Source organism: Hylobates moloch, unplaced genomic scaffold (assembly GCF_009828535.3).
Source record: "Hylobates moloch isolate HMO894 unplaced genomic scaffold, HMol_V3 SCAFFOLD_14, whole genome shotgun sequence".
Classification (NCBI taxonomy): Eukaryota; Metazoa; Chordata; class Mammalia; order Primates; family Hylobatidae; genus Hylobates; species Hylobates moloch.
Window position 1 is genome coordinate 68,466,016 of NW_026652289.1, and position 24,286 is coordinate 68,490,301.

The 24,286-nt window shown below is 43.3% G+C and overlaps 1 protein-coding gene and 1 pseudogene across 5 annotated transcripts in view; one reads left to right on the forward strand and one right to left on the reverse strand.

Moving 5' to 3' along the window:
- Window positions 1–24,286, forward strand: part of ANXA2 (annexin A2) — a 66,582-nt gene that overhangs the window by 6,841 nt on the left and 35,455 nt on the right. The window contains exons 1-2 of one of the 5 annotated variants that reach the window (XM_032174667.2): window positions 11,638–11,760; window positions 24,074–24,132. In XM_032174667.2, coding sequence (XP_032030558.1) covers window positions 24,085–24,132 — 48 coding nt within the window. In that variant the 5' untranslated portion in view covers window positions 11,638–11,760; window positions 24,074–24,084. Of the gene's footprint in view, window positions 1–11,637; window positions 11,761–12,338; window positions 12,420–17,606; window positions 17,894–18,929; window positions 18,951–24,071; window positions 24,133–24,286 lie in introns of those variants that run through there. The other 4 variants (XM_058427251.1, XM_058427252.1, XM_058427250.1 and 1 more) reach the window with 4 other exon arrangements.
- On the reverse strand, window positions 4,754–5,270 carry LOC116482353 (small ribosomal subunit protein eS10-like; annotated as a pseudogene).

Here is a 24,286-nt window from a genome sequence, read left to right on the forward strand (position 1 = left end):
TTCAGCTTGTTCCAGGTATCCAGAATGCCCACAAGAATACCACAGGTTCTGGAAGAGGAAGGCGATGTCAGATGTTAGCCTATTTCTGTGGAGAGTTACGTAGGGCTGATGTCATTCATTGGAAACCACATCACGCTTAGCTATTCTCTTGCTCGTGGGAATACTGGATTTTTAAACTCTTTTTTACTGTATAAGTACATTATTCATGTTATCATTGAATATTCCATTTCAGTTCACTATGTTTTTCAACATTTTTACCCACACCAAATTATTACTTTTAAATAATATTACATGATTTTCAATATTTAGTATCTCAGGAAGTCTAAAAGCTTGATTGGACTGATAGATATCCACTTCAGCCCTCATATCGGAATGATTAAATATTTTTACAACCAGAAAATAAATCTTGCTGAGTTCACTGAACAATGTTATCAAATGAGGGCCTGATCAAATCAGTATCCTCTTCTGCTACTATCTTTTCCTCTCTTAATCACCAGCCCTGGTCCAGAATGACTGCTAGCTCTTCCTCAAAACTCCTCTCAAGTGACCAGAGTTTGCCTTCAGCTTTGAGGGAAATACTTAAGCAGAGGGTTTCCAAAACTATCTTCATAATGGTGGCATTAATCAAATATATACCTTCTCTAATGACTAATTCTCTTCACCTGTTTTTATACTGGATGGTTTGTTTAAAAATAAACAGTCACACCTCTCTACATTGCCACTTCCTGCTGATAGAGAATACATTGGTTTATGTTACATTTCCTCTTTCGTGGTTGTGTAATGGCTTCAACTAACTATGAGCAACTTTAATGCACTGGCCAAGACGGAATGGCTTACTTCCTTTCTCTAATGGTTAACTGTTCCTTGACAGACTTAGTCATTCTCTTATTGTATTCTCCCAGCACTTAGATTTCATATCGGATACATTTGTCAAATTATCATTACATATTAACTTCCACTAGTCCTTAAGGAGGAGTTTGATGTTTCTTCCTGTTCTGTATGTGCTGTGTAGCCCTGCCTGGCTTGGCATTTAGTGGATACTCAATGTTTGTTAAATTGAATGACTCTTGGGGGTTCCTTGATTATTATAATCAGGTAGCTACTTGCAGCTTTTTCAGATGGTCAAAACCAATTAGATTTCTTTTTATCTTTTTTTTTTTTCTTAGAGACAGGGTCTTTCTCTGTCACCCATCGGGGAGTACAGTGGTGGGAATCATAGTTCACTGCAGCCTCAGACTCATAGGCTCAAGCTATCCTCCTGCTTCAGCCTCCTGAGTAGCTGGGACTACAGATGTGCACCGCCATACCCAACTAATTTTTTTTTTTTTTTTTTTGTAACAATGGGATCTTGCCTTTTTTCCCAGGCTGGGCTCAAATTCCTGGCCTCAAGCAATTCTCCTTGGACTTCCACCTTGGCCTTCCAAAGTGTTGGGATTACAGGCGTGAGCCACCACGTCCAGCCTGAAACTAGGTTTTTGTCTGTACGATGCATTCTTTTTTCTTTTTTACTGATTTCATAGAAAAATATTTATAAAACAATTGATAAACAGCAAAGTCCATGTAATTGATAATTACCAGAATAGGGAGTCCTCTTTAAAAATATGTCTGAGTTAGGAGTATTATAAGTTTGCTTTCTTCATTATTTTACAATTCTAACAGTTTTTCCTTAGATTTCTTCCTTTTAAGCTGCAACATAACCTGAATACTAGAAGGGTTCTTTTCCCCCACCCTAGTTGCTTTAGCTGATGAATCATAGAAATCAGAGAAGGGGAAGACCAGTGAAGTCATCTGATTCATCTCCAAATCAGGGAGTGGAGCATTGGAATTTGGGGAAGACCAACCTCTCACTTTAAGAGAAAAGAGGTTTTTTTGGCTTTTTGTTTGTTTGTTTTTCCAACTTGAGCTGATTAGAGCAGCTTACCCATCTGTTTGCCTTTTGCTTCTAACATAATTCTGAGACCCACCCTATTAGAAAGCAATCAGGCCTTCTTACCAAAAACCCCAGGAAAACCAGATGCCAAAGTGTTAAGTAGTTGAACTAAAATTCTACTACCTGAGTAATAAAGTTGGTTTATGAATCTCTCAGTGATTGTTGTAACTGAGTCTTGGAGAATTTGAGACTGTTTTAGCAGGGTCTTACAAATGTAAGAGCTAGCAAGGAACTTACAGATGATCTGGGCCAAAATATTCTGTTCTCCAGATGCTAAGAAACTAAAATTTATTTATGTATGTATTTTTATATTAACTGGCTCAGAAGATAAAAACTAAAATTTAGATGTGAAAGAAATTGTCATTATGCTGTAGTCAGGAGTATAAACCTCTCCCTTCACTTCTCTCTGTATCACAGTGTCACAGTATCCTCCCTCACAATGTTCTCTTTCACTGTCTTCTTCCTTTCTTCCTCCTTTTCCTTCCTATTCTTCTCTTTTTTGCATTATTTGAAGAAATGGCAGAGATGATTTAGTATCCATGCCAGCGATTCATTCCAACCTCACCCTATCTCCCAGCATCACGGTCACAGAGGCAATGGATGCCACCCCAGCCTCAGCTACAGCCTGTCCCCTCCCTCCTTGCTTCCCTCCTACTTGCGTTTGTGTTCTTCCAGCCACAGAGCTTGGCTTCACCCTCTGTTTAAATTCTGCTCTTGTATTTTAGACTTTTTAACAGATCATAGTGCCCTTGGCTTCTCCCTTGGTATCTAGCTTAGCTGTACTCCAACTTCTCATGTTCTCCCAAAGCATCCCTGTACCAGCTCTGGCCTCTTGGGTTACAAAACTGGGTTCCATTCTGCTTGCTGCTTGGCAACACTCCCTGAAGAGTGGGGAGGAATATTTGTACTCTATTGCTAGTGATAACTTTAAGTGTGTCCTTAGTGTATATACCCGTATTTAGTTACCTAAGTATGTTATCACAGGTTCACTTTATTAGAAACCTAAGTTCCTTTGCAACATACGGACATTTAACAGTTGCTTGTTATCATTATCTTAATGATATTCGACACAGCTTTTTTTTACTTTAAAGTGATATTTCTCAATTGCAGCTATATATTTAAATAATCTAGGAGCTAAATACATGCTGGGGCCCCACAATCCAAAGAGTCTGAATGAAAGCAACAACTTTATATGCAAGTATTCAATTACATAGGGATACCACTCCTAATTTGAACAAAAAAGGAATTCAGAGAAAGAAGGCCAATCATATTTGGTAAAAATGATCTATTAATCTACTTGTAAAAAGGTATAATTTTATTATTCAAAGTACTTCCATTTAGAAATCCTATTGGGCCTTTTGAGTGAACAGATAAATCTTGTCTCTGTTTAGCAATATAGATGTGCATGTATATCATTAATGTGCTTAAATTATTACATTTGCGTATTAAGGATCAAGTTTTTGAGCTAAAACAGAATTTGATAATTTTTTAGCCAAAGACCCTTATTTTCCAGGTGAGGAACAGGACCAGAGAGCTTAAGTGACATGTGCAAGTACACCCAATTTATATAGGAGCTAGGACCAGAGCCCATGCCTCCTGAGTTCTATGATGATTATCAGAGTATCCAGTAATAGAGTCCACCCCAACAACGTCAGGTCTCTCAACATGGAAAGCATGTTATGAGCCCCATGCTGGGGTTACAAAGATGAACAAGGAGCTCCTAGTTTGATGGTGCAACCTGAAACATAAACAGTCATAGTACCAAGAGATAAAAGATGTAATACAAACAATACAAAGGTTATATGAATAAAGAAATGTGCTCTACCCTTCCCATAAACTTCATGCCACAAGTTGTCTTATTTATTATATTAATTTGCTTAGCAAGCTTTTTATCTTCATGCATTGTATGAAATATATAAGCATTGGCTCTGGCTAAGTTGTATTCTCATAGATTATAACTAGAAGAAACAAAATCACATGAGATTTTACATTACTGAGTGTTTTCTTTGTCAGCAGAGAGCCCTATGATGTCCACCTTTTCCTCTTTTTTTATTGTTTCTTAAATATACATGAAAAATTATTTTTAAATTATTGTTTTCTTAAATATACATGAAAAATATCATAAAAAAGATTCAAGTTTTCCCCAAAGCCTGGCATGACCTGTCATAATCTTAAGTGTAAGAAGGCAGCCTTTCTTTTCACTGGCTATATGTCTTTTTTTTTTTTTGAGATGGAGTCTTGCTCTGTCGCCCAGGCTGGAGTGCAGTGGCACAATCTTGGCTCACTGCAACCTCCACCTCCCGGGTTCACACCATTCTCCTGCCTCAGCCTCTGGAGTAGCTGGGACTACAGGCGCCGGCCACCATGCCCGGCTAATTTTTTGTATTTTTAGTAGAGACGGGGTTTCACCGTGGTCTCGATCTCCTGACCTCGTGATCCGCCCACCTCGGCCTCCCAAAGTGCTGGGATTACAAGCATGAGCCACCGCGCTCGGCCTATGTCTTTTTTTTTTTTCAACCCTTTTTAAAACTATAGAAGGTGTCTGTATTAACTGTTAACAAAAATCAAACAATGCAAACAAGCATATGTAGTAAAGGTGAACACTCTCCTGAACAAATACTTTTCCCAAAGCTGACCAATTTCACTTTGGTGTACATACTTCCATATATTTACATATGTGCTTACATGCACCTACCTATGCAGACATATATGAATATACACATAAATATTAATGTAAATAGCATCAATTTAGTCATATTATTCTATTTGACTTTTTTTTTTTTGGCTGTAAGTTTATTCAATGCAAAATAATCCTCTCCAATTTTACTGAGGTGGCTGACCATGTCCACAACCAAATCTGCCTCTAAACTGGAATTCAGCTGCTCACCCAGTCCCAGCCTCAGCTTTCTTGTCAGCACCAGGGAGCACAGCATTCCATCTGTAGGTATCTCTGTTGGCTTCCCCTCTTGTGAGTCTTGCAGGTCACTCACCCTCCAGACCTTTAGGCCGAGGCCTGCCAGTCTCTGGATGGCTGTGGCATAGGGTGGCAGGCGTAATCTCCGGGGGCAGATAAAGGTAATCATGGAGATGGTGGATACCCTCACTGGTAAGGTACCAGTAGAAATGTCTCCAGGCAAACTGTTCCTTCACGTAGCCTTGGGACTTGAGAGACTGCATGGCCTTCATGACATGAAGGTTGTGCACATTCTTGTCTGCCAACTCTGGCTGCTTAGGCATGTGGACATCCTTCTTGGCCACCATGACTCCCTCCTTAAAAAGGAGTTCATAAATGGCAATCCAGTTCTTCTTAGGCATCAACATTTTGGCGGCTGTAGGGTCCGGGGCCAGGGCTGGAAAAAAAGGAGACTTTTTTTTTTTTTTTTTGAGATGGAGTTTTTCGCTCTTGTTGTCCAGGCTGGAGTGTAGTGGCACAATCTCGGCTCACTGCAACCTCCGCCTCCCGGGTTCAAGCGATTCTCATGCCTCAGTCTCCCAAGTAGTTAGGACAGTGTTTTTCATGAAATAAAATATTTTGAGTGAATATGAAAACACACAAAAACATAGCTGCGTTTTGAATGTTTTTATCTTTATTGTCTATTGAATGTATTTTGAGTGTTTTGAATTTTTTAACTTTGAAGACTAATTTGATTTTTTAACTTTGAAGACTAATTCAAAGTTAAAAAAATTCAAAACACCCAAAATACATTCAACAGACACGTAATGAAGATAAAAACATTCAAAATGCCTCCATGTTTTTGTGTGTTTTCATGTTCACTCAAAATATTTTATTTCATGAAAAATATTGTCCTATTTTGAATAGACTCTATGGCTAAGAAATACATATTGTATTGCAGAATTAGGGTTTTTTTTTTCTATTGATAACAGGCACTTAGCAGCTAAATATTTGTATTTTCTACAAAATTAGATGGAAAAATGCTGCTGGAAGAAACAACAGAGGCTGATAGGGTTTGAAATATTCATTCTCTGACATGCCAATGTATAAATGCAGTAAAATGTGCTGAATTAAGAATAACATGCTTACATCCCAGGAAGCATCCCAATATTCCAGTGGGTTAACATAGGAATGATCTTGACAGAGTGGGCATATGTAGCCAAATCAGTTTTCATAATGTTTTATATATCGTATTGTAACTTAGCATTCCAGCAAGACACAGTTTTGCACTTACATTCTGCTTGTTCCTTCATTTAGCACTATATTTTGGAAATCTGCCCATTTCAGAACATATTGATCTACTCCATTCCTTTCAGCAGTTTCATTCCACTGAATGGATACTCTAAAATTAATTTAATTTAGCCTCATTGATGGCCACTTAGGGTGTTTCAATCTTAAAATGCTGATATAAATGTCCTTATACATATATTGTTATGGTCATGTAGAGCTCTCTCTTCAAGATAGCTTTCTTGAAGCAACATCATTGCATCAAAGGGCATGAGTATTTTAAATATTGATAAATACTGACAAATTGCCCTCTCACCGATGATGTCTGAGAATTCCCATTTTGCCCATTTTCACCACACTGAATACTATACATTTTAATTTTTGCCAGGTGAGTTTAAGTATGAACAAAGGCAAGGTAATGCATTTATGGAGAAAAATCTGATAGTAACAGGTACTGGGTAAGATAATGTCAGTGCAAAGAGGAAACAACCAAATGCCTGTCCCCAAGAAGCTCCTGCCTAGTTGCTGAGACCAACAAATTAAAAAATAACAATGCGAGGTGACAACTGCAAGAGGAGAGGTATATTTTTAAAATGCCAAGAGAAGTAGCCAAATCTGCCTGAAGGGCTTGGGAAAGCCTTTGCTCTGCAGTAGAAAATAATATTTACTCGGAGGCTTGATGCATGAGGCAAAGTTCACCACTGAGGAAAGCAGGAAAGGGCATTCCAGCAGGAAAACAGGATGGAGGAAGGTACAGAGCATGAATGAGCCTGGCCTGTCCAGCAGTGGCACGTGGAGCGGTGAAGAGTGAAGATGTGGGGGAATGAGGCTGCCCAGGTAGGTCAGAGCCCTGCTGGGAAGAGTTTATGGAGTGGGGTCATATAATCAGAATTATGTCTCAGAAAGAGAATTCTGGCTGTCTCACAGAGAATGAACTGAGGCCGAAAATGTCTGTTACAGCTGAGAAAGAGACATTGAAGTCACTGCAGATTTTTCCCTGGCAATGCCTCCAAACAAAATAGGCATTGTGGTTTGTCCATACCAAGAGTACTCTGTGTGGTTTGAGTCACGACACGTGAATTCAACAAGGATTTATTGAGGTTTTACTATGAGTTCAGCAAGACCAGCTGCTGCAAAGACTAAAAAAGCCAAAGAAATAACCATGGATTTTTTCAGCACCTACAATATACCAGACATTCTGTATACATTTTTTAATCTTTTTTTTTTTTTTTTTTTTGAGACGGAGTCTCACTCTGTTGCCAGGCTGGAATGCAGTGGCATAATCCTGGCTCACTGCAACCTCTGACTCCCAGGTTGAAGCGATTCTCCTGCCTTAGCCTCCTGAGTAGCTGAGATTATAGGCACGCTCTACCACCCCCGACTAATTTTTGTATTTTTAGTAGAGACGGGGCTTCACCATGTTGGCCAGGATGGTCTCGATCTCTTGACCTTCTGATCCACCCGCCTTGGCGTCCCAAAGTGCTGGTATTACAGGTGTCAGCCACTACGCCCAGCAAAAACTTCTTTTTAAAGACTCCAAGAAAGATTTAATGTGGTACTTCGAAGACCATCTCGGGGCTTCTAAGAATCTTAAGTGCATTGTCCCACTGCAGCCTGACATGTAAAGTAGAGAGAGATCTGTTTAAAAAAAAAAAATGAATGTGAATCTTGGAACATAGAATTAAACCTCAGCAAGATTTACATAAATAAAGTTTTTGAGAAAATTGTATATAAATCTTGGAGCATGGTGTGAACCTTAATAAGATAGAGAAAATCCACATGGTCTTTAAGATACTTGTATTAATGAAAGAACTGCCAGCTTAAACCAGAAAAAGTCCAAAATGAAAAGAGGTTTCTAGACCTTTCAGTTTCTCCTGGCATGAATGAAGCAGACTGAGAGAGCTGCTCAGCTACAAATATGGGCTATTCTTTTTTTTGTTTGTTTGCTTTTTTTTTTTTTTTTTTTTTTTGAGACTGAGTCTCGCTCTGTCACCCAGGCTGGAGTGCAGGGGCGCGATCTCGGCTCACTGCAACCTCCACCTCCTGGGTTCAAGCCATTCTCCTGCCTCAGCCTCCTGAGTAGCTGGGACCACAGGCGCCTGCCACCACGGCTGGCTTGATTTTTTGTATTTTTAGTAGAGACGGGGTTTCACCATGTTGGTCAGGCTGGTCTCGATCTCCTGACATAGTGACCCGCCCTCCTTGGCCTCCCAAAGTGCTGGGATTACAGGCATGAGCCACCACGCCTGGCCTGGGCTATTCTTAAGAAAAGGAAATACATCTCAAAGGTATGAGCCTAGATATCAGAGGGCAAAACCAAAAACTTGAGTAGGGCAATGGATTAAAACAAGGATCAGCAAACTACAGCCCACAGGGCAAATCCAGCCTGTTGCTTGTTTTTGCACAGCCTGTGAGCCAAGAGGCCTGGCAGCTTCAGCTTTTGCTTCTAGAAGGCTGCCTGCCATGACTACCGTGGTGTAGCAAAAGAGGAGAACCAGGAGGATGTAAGACCAAGGAAGAGAAAGGCCCAGGCTGCTCTTTGTCATTCTAGCAATCCCAGCTCAGGCGCCAGACACATGAATGAAGCTGCTTTCAATCTTCCAACCCCAACTAAACTACCCAACCCAACATGCTGTGCATGGGCACCAAGCTGTCCCCACTGGGTCCTGCTTAAATTGCAGAATCACAAGCAAGTAAATGATTATGTTTAACCACTAAGTTTATGGGGATAGTTTATTATACTGCAAAAGTAACCGATACGAGGGCCTTGGGTGCATTATTTAATCCCTGGACTGGGCAGGAGATTTTATCTGGACTCCAATTTCTTCATATATAAAAATCAACAGCCGGGTATAGTAATTCGTGCCTGTAATCCTAGAACTTTGGAAGGGTAAGGTAGGAGGATCACTTGAGCCCAGAAGTTGGGGACCAGCCTGAGCAGCACAGCAAGACCTTGTCGTCTCAACAATAATAGAAAAATTAGCCAGGCTTGGTGGCGTGGGCCTGTGGTCCCAGCTACTCAAGAGGCTGAGAGGAGAGGATTTCTTGAGCCTCCGCAGTCAAGGCTGCAGTGAGCCCTAGTCATGCAGTGCATTCCAGCCTGGGTGACAGTGTGAGAGCTCAACTAAAAGATATAAGAATAATAATAGTAAAAGTCAAGGATAGGGCAATTTAATCTCTAGGGCCCCTCCCTGCTTTAACATTCTATTATTCAGTGAATAATTGTATTCTATCATTCTATCACATTTAGCGAGTGCCTATCACTGCTAGCTAGGTGCTAGCAGAGATGTTGAGTGCAGCAGATGAAGTGTGAACAGAACAAAGTCAAGCACTTAGAGAACAATATGGACAACAGCAGACAATCTGAGGGCTGATGTAAACATTCTCCTCAACCAGGGGGGGAAATAGAGTCTTCCTTCTGAATAATAAAAGATCTTTTATACTGGAAGAACTGGCCTCACATTCCTCAGAAATAGCAAACTATGACTTCTAATAGCTTCATTTTTATGATAACGACAGTGTACATTTCTTTAGCATGAAGCAAAGCCTGGTGATTGTACAAATCTATGGAAGTTAGAATTTGTGGCATGCCCGAGATGAGCAGAAAATTCTTTTGGACATTTGATGGCTTTTATATATTCCATATGATTTGAATTAAATTTTATCTTCTGTGAAGGGCCCATCACAGCCCAATTAGGAGTAAGAGACTGTGGAACCTACCTTGAGATATACAGAAGGGAGGCTGAATCGTGCCCAATATTAGTCTGCCTTCCTTCTAACCTTCCAAAATGTTCCTCTAACCTTCCAAAATGTTCACACCAAGTAGGCAGATAAACATTGTTTCTGACTTTGAAGCTTTCAGGCTAAATTGAAGAGTATAAATGTAAATCAGCAATTGTACCCAAAGTGTTGCTTTATTTTCTATTTGGCCCTGTGTTGGGCCCAACATGTATAATTCCTCGTGAAAGCATCGTGTATAATTCCTCGTGAAAGCGCTGGGTAACAGAAAGCTTTGGGCGGGTTAAGAGACCCCAGTTGTGGCCGACTTTGCCCGTCTCACTCTATGCGAGTGAGCAGAGCACTGAGTGTCTGTTGGCCTTGCTATCATTCTCTGATTCCCGGGAGTGAATTGAGGCTCAACTGGAAAGTAAAAATGGATGTTAAGATAAATGGGAGATTGAAACACAGAATCATCAAAACCAGGAAAACGAGCTGCAGGAAGTAGTGTGCAAGGAGGGATTTAAAAAACGCAGCAAGAGGTCCTCGGGATTCTCAGCATCGCTTTCCTGTTAGTTTGAGGTTCGAATACAGTATTTGCGTCGTCTCACATACAACAAATAGGTTTTGCCTGCACGTTGCCAACGTGACTCTTGGAAGAAAAGCGAGAAGCAGCAAAACCGAGCAAGGGAGTTGGCTAAACGGCTGCAAGAAACACACACACACACACACACACACACACACACACACACACACACACACACACACACACACACACACACACACACACACACACACACACGGAAGAAAAGCGAGAAACAGCAAAACCGAGCAAGACAATTGGCTAAACGGCTGCAAGAAACTCTCTCTCTCTCTCTCTCTCAAGAAAAGCGAGTAACAGCAACATCGAGCAAGGGAGTTGGCTAAACGGCTACAAGAAACACACACACACACACACACACACACACACACATCCCAGCAGTCATGAAAGAAGGACGAGACGAAAGTTCTTTGTTGAAACTCCGGGTTCAAAGCTATGCTGCAAGAAACACACACACACACACACGTGAACGAAGGACGAGAGGAAAGTTCTTTGTTGAAACTCCGGGTTCAAAGCTAGGGGCCCCACCCCGCTGAGGACTGCCCGCCACGAGGCCGCGCAGAGATGCCCCAGGCGCGGAGAGAAGCGGAGCACAGCCGTGCTAGGGACAGGGGCGCCTCCCTGGGCGGGACTGAGGTGGGATCCTGGCTCCCGGCTTTGGCCTCCCAGCCCAGGCCTGGGGCTTCCCGGCGCTCGGAGGCCGGGGCGGGCCAGGCTTTGCAGCACAGGGCGAATCTCCCTCCCTCCCCGCGCCCCTCGGGAACTGGCGGCCAGAGGTTAAGCTGACATGTTTGCAGACGGTAATGGGGCGCTGGATGCCAACAGCCCTAGCTCAGGGGAGTCCAGATTTATGTTTCTTGGAACAATTCTTTCCTCCATTGCATTAAAGCCAAAAAAAAAAAAAAAAAAAACCACTTAACCAAGCCCAGAGTCTACTACTAAAGTCTTGTTAATTTATTAACCCAAGCCGAGGCTGAGAGCTCGACGTGGCATTTAAGAAGTAAAATGAGGAAAGGAGGAAGAAACGGGGTCCCTATGGGCCTCGGGGCAGCCTCAGCCGGGCTTTCTCGGAGGGCAGGGCCAGGGGCGCGGGGGCCGCTCCCGCGTGGCGCGGCTCGGGAGCGTTCCAGGGCGCGGTCCCTGCGGGCTGGCGGGCCGGGGTGAGTCACCCCTGACTCGGGGTGGGAGCGGGCCGTGTAAGGAGGAGGCGGGGCGGGGCGGGGCGGGCCTCGCCTCGCCGAGGGAGGATGTGGAGGGTATAAAAGCCCCACCCAGGCCAGCCGGCTCTGCTCAGCATTTGGGGACGCTCTCAGCTCTCGGCGCACGGCCCAGGTAAGCGGGGCGCGCCCTGCCCGTCCGCTATGGGCCGCCAGCTAGCGGGGTGCGGCCTGGCAGGGAGGCCCCGGCAACTGACCCCGGAGGCCGTCGGGGGCAGGGGGCTGAAGGGACGGCCCGCACTGGAGAGTCTTTGGGCCGGGGGCTCAGGGACAAGGTGTTTGGGGCAGGGGTGAGGGGCCGCCGGCGCTTGGGCCGGGAGGGTGCAGGGCAGAGGTGGTGGGGGGTTCGGGCTTCCTCAAGAAGCCCTCGCGGGAGCGGGGCGAGGCGGCGTGGGGAGGGGGGCGGAGGGAGGCCCTGCATTCCAGACGCGCCGGGCGCCGCCGAGGCAGGGCGTGGCCGCCCAGGGAGCCGCAGGTCCCCGGCGCAGCAGTAGCAAGTGGGCTTTCCACCGCCCTCTAGAAAGTGCCCCCATCTGCTCTAAGTTACTGTACTCGAAACAAACGCGCGCTTGTGGAGTTGAACCGACCAGCAGGAGGGAAGTAGCGGGGGAAGATGAGAGGGGGGAGTGGAGTAGGCACCCCCCAGCCCCCCATAAAAGAAAACATAAAAACGTCAGTTATTCCCCTTGGTCTAGGTTATCTTGTAGCATAGCAACTTCGGATTTCACTCTACCTGGAGAGTTTCCCGCTTGGTTGAACACACTGGCATCAGGAAGATAGTGTCCCCCATGATTCTGTGGGGAGGGTTGTCCTGTTACTCGCCATGATGTGACAATGAGTCAGGAACTGAGGGTACAGAGAAGGGCGTGGTCCCGGGGCCGCTCCCTTTTGGCCGCTCTGTGCAGCTGGCCCCAGTGCTGGTGTGGAGGGCTTGGGTTCCATCAGCTGGCTGTTGAGAAGAAGGAGGGGAACACCAGTTTCCTTATCTGGGAAAGTGGCTTAATTAAGGATGCCTATTCTTACCACCACCCAGAGTTATTGGAGACTTCAAAAAACACAGTCATTAGGTAATAAATGTGTAAAGTACACAAAAAACAAAGTGCTGTGCAAATGCAAAGTGTCATTTTTGTAGTAAGATTGCCGTTTTAAAGCTGTGGGTGTTCTGAGGGCGTGTGTAAAAGAGCAGTGGCCTCATGGGTGCACACTGGGCCATTACCACGAAACTTAAACTGTTGGTGTGCAAAGGCCTGGGCCCCAGACTGTACTGATGGTTTCTGTTCACACGTGTGTGCTACTGTGCCTGTCTGGAACTTGGTGACTTGGAATGCAGAATGCACTTTCCCACTGAAACAGTGTTGCAGAAGGTGCTGACATTCCCAGGCTAGCCCTGAAAGACCTATTTAACATGCACTGCCTAAATTAAGGGGTTGGTGGTGGGGAGGTGGAGGGTAGTGAGGGGCAATGTGTGTGTAGGAAGACTAAATCACTGAAATATTTTTCTGGAACTTTTTTTAGCTTTAAGGTTGACACTGAGTAAATTATTTTAATTGGAAAATTATGTCTTTGCCCCTGTTCCACTTTCTTTTTTCCACCTTCCACCTCCTTAGAGACGCTCTTCTGGCTCTTCTGTGACGCATTACAACACCCATCCCGGCCTGTCCAGTTACGCTGCATTCCTTCCTCCTTCCCATTTCAGCGGACCTGCATCCAGCTAGAGACTAGCAGATTGAATCGATATTCATTAAGTTAGGAATGGTTGGTGGTCCTAAGAGCCTCAGCAACCCAGAGGAGTCCTGTTATTTAAAAAACAACAATGCTGGGCGTGGTCGTGGGCCTGTAGTCCCAGCTGCTCAAGCTAGTGGATCTCTTGAGTCCAAGGCCAATGTGAGCAACATAGCAAGACCCAGTCTCGAAAAATAAATACGTAAAATAATAATAATTTAAAAAACCTCGTTCACCTAAACAGATCTATAATTTATAGAACTCAAAGCGGTAATATTCAGGCAATATGAAGGAAGATTTTTGGTAAGACTGGGGCAGTAGAGGTGCCCTTGATGGGCAAGGGCCAAGAGTGTTAACACAGTCCTGCTTAGTAATTTCTTCCCTTCTTCCAAGTCTGTCGATTATCTAAAGGTCAAGGGTTTCTCCAAAAGTGTCCATTGCATCTGCAGTGGAAGGATGTGACCATCTATGTGCATTTTTACAATTGGAGATTTGTGATTTGGAGACCATCTAGATTTTGTAATTTCCCGCAGTGCCAAGTAGACTGCCTGTGGTAAATGCCCAGGAAATATTGCTGACTCACTGACTTTGATTAGGAGCTCAGTCTTGCACTGGAGTCTCAATATTTAACATCTTGTGTCTTTGAGCTATTAAACTATGGTATTGATTGACATTAGGCTTGCAGTCATGGCCGTTAGTTTCCTGGCTAATTTCTGATTTAAGTAGTTTTCCTGGCAAACTAGATATGCTTCTATAATTGCTATTGATTTTGAGGGCTGTAGGCTCTTCCTACACCATTGGGCCTAGAATCTGGCACTAATGCATTGTCTGGAACTTTTGTTCTCACTCTTTGCTTGTGCAGAGCCTGGAGCCTGCGGAGACATTTTTCATTAAAGGAGAGCGGGATTGTCACAAAAGGAGTCTCAGGCTCTAGTGGGCTGCTTTAAACAACCATTTATTCCACAAAATATTAATCACCTATTGTGTTCCACTCATAGTTATGGGCACTAGGGATACAGCAGTGAACAAAACAGACCCCCCCCCCCCCCCCAGGAAGAAAATCCCTGCTCCTTAGACCTTAAATTGGGTGGAGAGAGAAAGAAAAGAGACAAAATAAGTGAATTGTTGGATTTTAAACTTTATATTTTCCCAAATTAATACTAGTTTCTAAACTTGGCGGGGGTTCATTTCCCCTTTAATCCAGCTGTTCCACAGACCTAAACTTCATATTTTACCTACCTCGGGGAAGTTTTGCTTAAAGTTATGGTGTCTTAAGCTGCCTTCCGGATTCAATTATGAGAATTAAATAGAAACGGAATGTTCCCCTTTTTTTCACATGAGAATCCTCTTCACTTTCCTTGGTGCCACACCCTATTCTAGTTGTAGGCCATACCAGAGGAAATTCCAGTCCTTTAAAAAAATTCTTTCCACCCATTCACTGCTTGGTATCTTTTTTCTTCTGCTGTTGCCAGAGGCAGTCCTCATCTACTTTCTCGAGGGACAGGTCAGCAGTAGGGGTCAGGAGATGCCCGTATTTGTCCTTCTGGGTGGTTTCACCAGATTACTTCCAAATCTCCCTTCTAGGGTACACCCTGAAGCTTTTTTCCTTTTCTTTTTTTTTTTTGAGATGGAGCCTGACTCTGTCACCCAGCCTGGAGTGTAGTCGCACGATCTCTCCTCACTGTAGCCTCCGCCTCCCAGGTTCAAGTGATTCTCCAGCCTCACCCTCCTGAGTAGCTGGGATTACAGGCGCCTACCACCATGCTGGGCTAATTTTTGTATTTTTAGTAGAGACAGGGTTTCATCATGTTGGCCAGGCTGGTCTGGAACTGTTGAGCTCAAGTGATCCTCCCGTCTTTCGGCTTCCCGAACTGCTGGGATTATAGGCATGAGCCACTGTGCCTGGCCCACCCTGCAGCTTTTAATCCAGCTGAGCTCAACCTTGTTAGAGGACAAGTCGGTAGCACCCAAGTGGCCTGAGTTTTACCCCAGGTGTGGTGTAGAAATTTCTTTTTTTGTTTTTTTTTTTGAGATGGAGTTTCGCTCTTGTTGCCCAGGCTGGAGTGTAATGGCATGATCTCGGCTCACCGCAACCTCCACCTCCCAGGTTCAAGCAATTCTCCTGCCTCAGCCTCCCGAGTAGCTGGGATTACAGGCATGCAGCACCACGCCCCGCTAATTTTTTGTATTTTTAGTAGAGACGGGGTTTCTCCATGTTGAGGCTGGTCTCGAACTCCTGACCTCAGGTGATCCGCCCACCTTGGCCTCCCAAAGTGCGGGGATTACAGGTGTGAGCCACCGCGCCCGGCCCAGAAATTTCTTATTCTAAGGAGTGACTGTGATATGGAGCCCTTTGTCCATGTCCTTTGTCTCCCTGCCACACCCAGGCTGTACACTTACAGCTCAGAGGAAATCAGAGTCCTAAGGCCGATCATACATCCTGCCTCTTTGCTGCCTTCTTGCCAGGAGTTGTAGGTTACATTCTCATGTGGTCCTATGGACAGAGCTAAGACTCAAGTATCCCTGACAGTACAGAGGTGGGGGGCATGGCTATATGTTGGTAAGAGGCTGCCCCGAAGCGACCTGCTGGGCTTTGCTAAGATTCGCAGAAGTTGGTGATTTAAGCCTCCAGCTCTGAATGCACGGAACTGGAACTGCATTTGAAATGTCCAGTCTGAGGGAGAGAGAAAATTGAGGAAGGACAGTGTGTTGGAAAAGAAGAAAAAAAGACTTTCTAATATAGAAAGACCCAGTGTGTATAAACCATCCCAAGATGAAATTGAATGCCTATCGTGTGCCAGGCACTGTGCTCAGACCTATGAGGAAACAGGAAGGAGTAGGTCGGAAACCCTGTGGGTGGATAATATGGAAGACAGACTTTACACATGCAACTCTAATGTTGCACAGACACATAAAAAGCTGCAGAAGCACAGGGCAAGGAGGGGTGTGTGAGAAAGGCGGCATTTATGATTTCCTGTATCCTAAAGACTCATTCAGATGTCAGCTAATTAAGATTGAGGTTCCTGGTAGAGAGAACTTAGAAAGTGCTGAGCGTGTTTGGAGAAGAGTTAACAGCCCAGTTAACTCTTCTGTGCAGGATGCATGTATGCATGTGTGTGTGTATAGAAGGTATTTAAGGAAAGGTAGGTAAGTCCACAGTGTGGAAGATCTTGAATGCTGGTGTTAGCCTTTTTTCTGTAGGCGGCCAGGCCCTGTTGAAAATATGTGGGCCATAAAACACTGAAATTGAGTTGTAGACTTGAAGGCCTGGATTTCCCAACCCTGAAAGTGCTTCATGCCAAGTGACATCATTCTTCCTGCCGGTCTCTTTCCTCCCACTCCAACCCCAGATCAGGAGACCAGCAGAGAGAGGCTGTGAGAGCATGAAGCTGCAACAAGTCAGTAGGGAGCAAACAAATATTGATTCAGATCAGATCATAGAAGAGACAAGCTGGAGCAAGTGCTATGTGTCCCTCCTGCTCAGTTTGATCAAGGCCACTGGGCCGAATTCCAGGAATTCCGGGGAATGAGTTGGCCCTGTGACTCAGTCGTTAATCAAGACCATGAAACCAAGGAGAAGAGTATCTGCTTTCAAAAGGGTTCTTTTAAATAAAGATGCAGTAGGTGGGTGGAGGATGGAGTACAGTGGGAAGCCCTCTCCTCACCCAGTACATGCTTTTTTTTTTTTTAAGTTTAAAATTCCAGTGTGGCCTGTAGACTGTGTGTCCAGGACTGTGTACAGTAAGAACTTCGATGGAGAAACCCAACTCTCCACACTCCCACCCCTACCCATTTTTGCTTTAAAATTTTCATTTGAATCATCCAGTCCCTGATTGATTCATCATGGTTGCTAAGAATCTGTTTTGTGGTAACGCATCAACATTCCACGTTTAAACTGTGAAGTGGGTGTGTCCACAAAACTTCTGGATTAGACTTAGATTTGCCTGTGCAGACCAGCCCTATTGCAGTATGTTTTTGTTTGTTCAGATTAACATTTGGGCTTTTTGGAACTGGTTCTTAATTCAGTTCAGTAGAATGTGTTTTTACTATTTGAAGTGTTGACTCGTAAGTTTTCTTTTGTTTGTTTTAACCTTTTGTAAACTTTTACTTTTCTTTTTGGGAGTGAAGTTAAAACTGCTTCACTTGTCCTTTTTTTGTTTGTAACTACACTTTTGTAGTAAGACAATAAAATAAAATCTATATAGTTTTTTTTTTTAAAGGACAAACCCTTAAATTATTAGGTGGGTACAAAAGTTAATTGTGGTTTTTGCCATTGAAAGTAATGGCAGTTATTTTTGCACCAACCTAAATAATACAGTCCTTATGTAAAATGTAAATGACTTGTTTCTCAATAACTGCACGGATTTCATTAATGATCAGCCTTGCACTGGGAGCTTTTTTAGCCAGGCATTCACAGTCTCATTTATCAGCCTTTTCAAGGCCGAAGAAACTGTTCTTTTCATTAGGGTGGGGCCAAGTGACCTGTTTTCCTACCCAAGTGGTGAATGATTTTAAACCAGTTTGAGGTGGGTATGGCTCTTATCGGTAAGTCTCCCTGTACCTCTAGTTTATTTCCTTAAACAGAAAAACGTTCTCTGATAAAGGGTCATTTTAATGATGTTGTCTAGTGACCCTGCCCTCCCTGGGAATGGAAGGCACTGATGTGTAGATGTACTCATCAACAGATTGCATTTGCTGATTTTTTTTTTTTTCTTGTTGGCGAGTTGAAACCAACCAGCTGGGTGAGGTTGAAGTGTTGGAAAGAGTGGTGCAAACTGCCATTTTCATGTTATTTTGAGAAGTCTGCCAGAAAAGGAGTAGTGGTTCTGTTTTTAATGGATTTATGAATTTTACACGGTGATGAGGAGTGAGTAGAGTTGAAATTGTCTCATATAGCATGTAGGCTTCATTTTTTATTTTCATTCAAAACAATAAGTACACTAAAGTCAGAGTAGTTGTTTTCAGTAAAAAAATTCTGCCTCTAGAGCAAATGTTTTGGTGAATAGATAAATGTGAGTACTGAGTCCCAATCATTTTGGCTCATGGGTTCCCCAATATTTCCATAGGCAAGGTTAACTTTGCACCATTCAGAGACTTACATTTTAGGTTCCCCACAGGGCACCCCACTGGACATGGCTCATTTTCCAGCCTGTACTCTTGTTCTTCTGCCACCCTGGGGCATTATTCCTCTTCCCCTCTCCCCAGGCCTTCCCCCTTGCTTCTCAGCTGGAACCTCCAGTGGTGATTCACCCTTCTCAGCCTAGGCAGTCAGCGCCTCCCTGTTAAGCCCTTAACTAATCCCACTCTGATGACTATGATCTTTCTCTCTGTGTCTTAATCACTTGGAATAAAGAACCATTGTGGTGAGGTTGAAAGGGCATTGGCCCAGGAGTCTGGGGATCTGGGTTTCAGCCCTGCCTCAGCCACTTAATTCACTGGGTGACCCTGGACTAGACTCTCAGTGTGTCACAGAGGCACGAAGGGAAGAGAGCTCAAAGGTCCTGCAGGGTGGAAGTCTGCATTTCACAGTTTTATAAGTGTCTTTTGTATCCTTTAATATAGTGCAAGCTCAGCGTATGCTTGGTATGGGTTTTCGTTGATTAATTCCTTGCGTATTACCAGTGTTTGTAACCTACAGTAGCACTGCCAAGACTTCCTTTTCCTGCATTCAAGGATAGCAGCACACTGACACATTCTCATTAGTCAAAGATGCTATATTAAACTAATGTTTTAACAAACAGTGAATCACAAAGCCAACTGTTCCTTCTAGCGAATAATAGATCATATGCAGAATGACTTTGCATTGCCAGGGGATTTGATGGAGTGAAGAAGCAAGCACTGTATTTTATTTCTTTTTATTTTGTTTTGTTTTTTGGACATAACTTCAAGATTTTATTGTCCTCATAATAAAACAAAAGATGGCGCTTAGAACTGGATCACTTGGCCCTTTCTTTTGTTATCTCCTCCCAGTGGAAAATGTTTGTGTGTCTTAACAGCCAGCATTTTCTTAGATCTGCAGATGGGATCAGCACACTCAAGCCTCAGCACAACCTCCTTTGTAGTTTGAGCCATTTTCCAGGAAATTGGCTTAGTCTGCCCACCATAGTCACTCTGCTTCTTGTCATAACGCCGCTTTCCCTGGGCATACAGGGAGTCCTGGTATTGTGCCATTTTGTGGGGTTGGTGCTTGCCACACTTCTTACAGAAAGCCCAGTGGGTTTTAGGGATGTTCACCATGTTTTCTGGCATGCTATTGGCATGGGAGGAAAGAGGCCATATTTTATTTCTAGGGTGAAAATGTTTGCCATTAAACTCGCATGAAGTAGGAAATATTTATATGGATACAAAAGGTACCTGCATGGGATAATGTCAAATTTCATAGATACTGCTTTGTGGTAAGTGTGACTTTGTGGTTATTGTGATGTTTGTGGTTTTTTTGTTTTCCTGCAGAATGGTTATAAATAATATAAATGTTATGCAAAATAGCAACTCATTGTTTTCAAGTTGATTTAGCACCTACATTATGTAAAGATAATCTTAAATCTGTAGGGGGACTGGGACTATGTAGGGAAGATGAGGTCAACCATATACTCTCTACTGCTTTGAACTGTACCTATGCATTCACCATTTGAATACTTGGCACGTGTAGGGCACTTAAAACATTCTGCCGAATGGATGAATGAAGTGGTATCAAAAAGTGCCCTGGCAGTGAAAGGCAAGATAGAGTTCTGTGGAGTAGGGGTCGTGGTGACCCTGTTGGAGCAGATACTGAAGTAGTGGTGACTGCGGAGAGGCAAGTCACACTTTGGCCCTAGTCTACTTTAGCTGGGGAGCAAACAGAGGGAACTGAGGCTGGATTCTGATGCTCATCTTTGAAGGTTGGGCTCTGCTGGAGGATGATTTTGAATGATGTCGAATGATTTTGACAAGATTAAATAGAGAGATTTAGTTGGTGGTGGCATGCAGGACTGATTTGATGAAAGAGCAGCACAGTTATGAATGGTGAAACCGAAAGGAAGATTTGTGGGGCTTTTAACAGTCTCCTCAAGGTGTTGTGGCTGTGGGAGAAGAATTAACATGAATGGAGAGTGTAAAGAAGCCTATCAGATTGTCTTTGAACTGCACAGTACTGGGGAGTCCCATGTGGGACACGGGTAGGCAGCAGTCTACAAAGCTCAAAGCTTGAACGACAACTTGAAAGAACAACACAATGAAAAGTTACCGTGCCTCTAGTTGAGATTTTCTAAACATCAGAACCGATGTGAGGTACCTGATTTAATAAACCAGTGGAATTTAATCTGTACTCTCTAAGTGGAAACAACTCTGTTTGCAACTCTGACTTGCTGGTCCCCTGTTTTTGCTTTTGTTTTACTTTTGGCATTTTTTATTTCTTGCCTGTTTATGGTAGAGACTAGAATTCTGCACGGCAGATGACAACAGTTTATCCCCTGCTGCAGACCTGGTCCAGTTCTGACTGAGTCCAGGGGCGGTAGTTGAGGCCGGGGCTTGGGTGGTCTGATGTCCGTCCTAGGAATTTCACCTCTGCTTCGGTAATTCTCCGGCTGAGGGATACTGATGAGACCCTCTAGTGTTTCTTGGTCCATGTTGAGGCTGGAGATTTCTTGCTCTGTCAAGAAGACTATTAGCCTGGGCAACATAATGCGACATTATCTCTACTGAAAAAAAAAAAAAAAAGCCAGGTGTAGTGGCACACGCCTGTAGGCCCAGCTACTTGGGATGCTGAGGCAGGAGGATCTCTTGAGCCCTGGAGATCAAGGCTGCAGTGAGCTATGATTGCACCACTGCACTCCAGCCTGGGTAACAGAGAGAGAAACCGTGTCTGAGGGAAAAAAAAAAAAAAAAAGGGCTAGGCATGGTGGCTCACCCCTGTAATCCCAGTGCTTTGGTAGGCTAAGGCGGAGGGATTGCTTGAGCCCAGGAATTCAAGACTAGCCTGGGCAACATAGTGGGACCCTGGCTCTACTGAAACATTAAAAAAAAAGAAAAAAAAAATCAAGAAGATTCAAACTTGTGGGTGTTACAAAGGTTTTGGGATTAAGATTGGGTTATGGCTCTCTGGGATCCCCTAGACCAGTACTGCTCAATAGAAATAGAATATGAGCTGCATATATTGAAAATTTTCTAGTAGCCACATTAAGAAAGGCAAAATAAATGGGTGAAATTATATGGAAATAAGATATATTAAACATATCATAGTTGCAATATATGATCAATACATAAATTGTTGGGCTGAACACAGTGGTTTATGCCCGTAATCTCAGCACTTGAATCACTTGAGCCTAGGAGTTCGAGACCAGCCTGGGCAACATAGCAAGACCCTGCCTTTACCAAGAAATAAATTATAAGTGAGAGATTTTATATATTTTTTTCATACTATGTCTTCAAAATTCAGTATGTCCTTTATACTTATAGCACATCTCAGTTTGCACTGACCACATTTCAGATGCTTTGTAGCCACATGAGGCTGGTGGCTACTGTTTTGGATGGTTCTGCTACAGAGCAAGACTTTTTAAAATTGTGTTTTTTTGTTTTTTTTTTTTTGAGATGGAGCTTTGTTCTTGTTGCCCAGGCTGGAGTGCAGTGGTGTGATCTCAGCTCACTGCAACCTCTGCCTTCTGGTTTCAAGCTATTCTCCTGTCTCAGCCTCCCGAGTAGCTGGGATTACAGGTGCCCGCCAGCACGCCCAGCTAATTTTTGTATTTTTAGTAGAGATGGGGTTTCACCATCTTGGCCAGGCTGGTCTCTGTATCCTGACCTCGTGATCCGCCTGTCTTGGCCTCCCAAAGTGCTAGGATTACAGGTGTGAGCCACTGCACCCGGCCGATTGTCTTCATTTTTAGGAAAGTTTTAGGTTCATGGCAAAGTTGAATGGAAAATACAAAGAATGCCCATGTTCCCCTGTTCCCACATATGCATAGCCTCCACTGTCGACATCCTGTATCAGGGTGGTACATTTGTTAGAACTGATGAACCTACATTGACACATCATTATCACTCAGTCCGTAGTTTACATTAGCATTCACTGTTAGTGTTGTACATGGATTTTGACAAATACATGGCATGCATCCACCATTACAGTATCATATAGAATCATTTCACTGCCTTAATAATCCTCTTTGCTCTACCTATTCATTTCCTCCTCCCGTGAATCCCTGATCTTTTTGCTGTCCCCATAATTTTGCCTTTTCCCGAATGGTATGCAGTTGGAACTATACACTATGTTACCTTTTCAGTTGGCTTCTTTCACTTAGCAATGTGCAATTTAGGTTCCTCTGTGTCTTTTCATGGCTTGATGGCTCATTTCTTTTCAGTGCTGAATAATATTCCATGTCTGAATGTACCACAGTTTATTCCTAGAGCAATACTTTTTACAAACCAGAATTATACCCCATTGGTGGGACAAATTGGGGTGGGGAGGCTGTCTGAGAGTTGTGAGTGTGGGGGAAGTGGAAGGTCTTTGACTGACTTTTCGCTGTGCATAAAAAGCTTCTGTGAGCATCAAGAAGAGAGTAGTGGTCTGCGGGAGAGCCCAGGATGAGAATCTTGCAAAAATACATCCTTCACCACAACTAAAGGCAAATCCTCTCCTCTTACATTTCCCCACTTTCTCCACACACCAGGCCTGGGATCTGCTTAGTCCAAAATGTTCCTATAAGTTAGCAAATATCTATGTCAAATACTCTCACCAAACCAGTTTTATGAAAATATTTAGACTAAGCAAACTGAAGAGAATAGAAAGCTGAATTTGCGTGTGTGCAGTTTCTTTGATCAAAGAATATTAAGCAAAAAGAGACCAAAGCAGGAGTCACTGCAGTTTAAATGTCGTTCCTGTCTATTTCAGGACGCAGCTCGACTCTATTTTCTTTATTTTTGGGGTGATTATGTTGATGACCTGTCTTGTCTCTGTTGAGATAAATTTACCACCAACTGAGCACTCCTTATTGGCAGGGATTGGGTGTATCAATTCCGAGAACTGTATGATTGCAAAGCTGGAAAGCTAATTCATCAGGCTATTGTTTTGCTGCCCCATTAAGTATATTAACTGGAAGATGACTTCATTTCAGCCATTTAGAATCTTAAATACAACAGATTCAGTCCTTTATGGAATGAGTTAAGGTCAGAAAATCTGTCCATCGTCTTTCTCATAAATACTTTAATATCTTCCAAGTTTCATTAGACTAAGAAAGTAATTATGGGTAATAATAAAGGTTCCAATTAAGAATTAGGGCAACATGAAAATGCTACTAATTTCAGTTCACATCATAGCTTTCAGGTCCTTCTCAGTATGTTTAATTACTTGTGAGAAATACAGAAGTAGTGGCTGGTTTGGCAAGCCCATCACCTTTTATGAGAAGTTGAAGGCTCAGTTTTATCCTGTCTGAACAGGTTGCATTAGCCATGGGGAACATTTTGTTTTTGCATTCACAAATCAGTCTCCCTAGGTTCTATTTACATAGAGTAAGAGAAAGACTGGCTAGTTTAGTAGTCCATCCCAACCCAAGACAGACCATGTCTGAGCTTTAGTTTTTTCAGTCATAAGATGGGAATTGCATCTATTTGCAAAAATTACTCTAATATCCTTAGATGAAATGGTTCAAGGAGTAGAAATTAGCATAATGAATCGCTGTGCTTCAGAGTAAAGGAAAGCCTCTTCGTAAAGACTTTTTGTCGTACTTTTTTTCCAGCTTCCTTCAAAATGTCCACTGTTCACGAAATCCTGTGCAAGCTCAGCTTGGAGGGTGATGTAAGTATATCACTTTCACTTTATGTAATTTTTGCAAGTTGGACATCTCTCTGGATAACCATGTTACTCTCTATCCTTGTACCTCTAAGGAAGATGGGGACAATTCAGACAGTCATCATTTGGTTCTCCTCTTCCTCAATACTTCAGCTGTTCC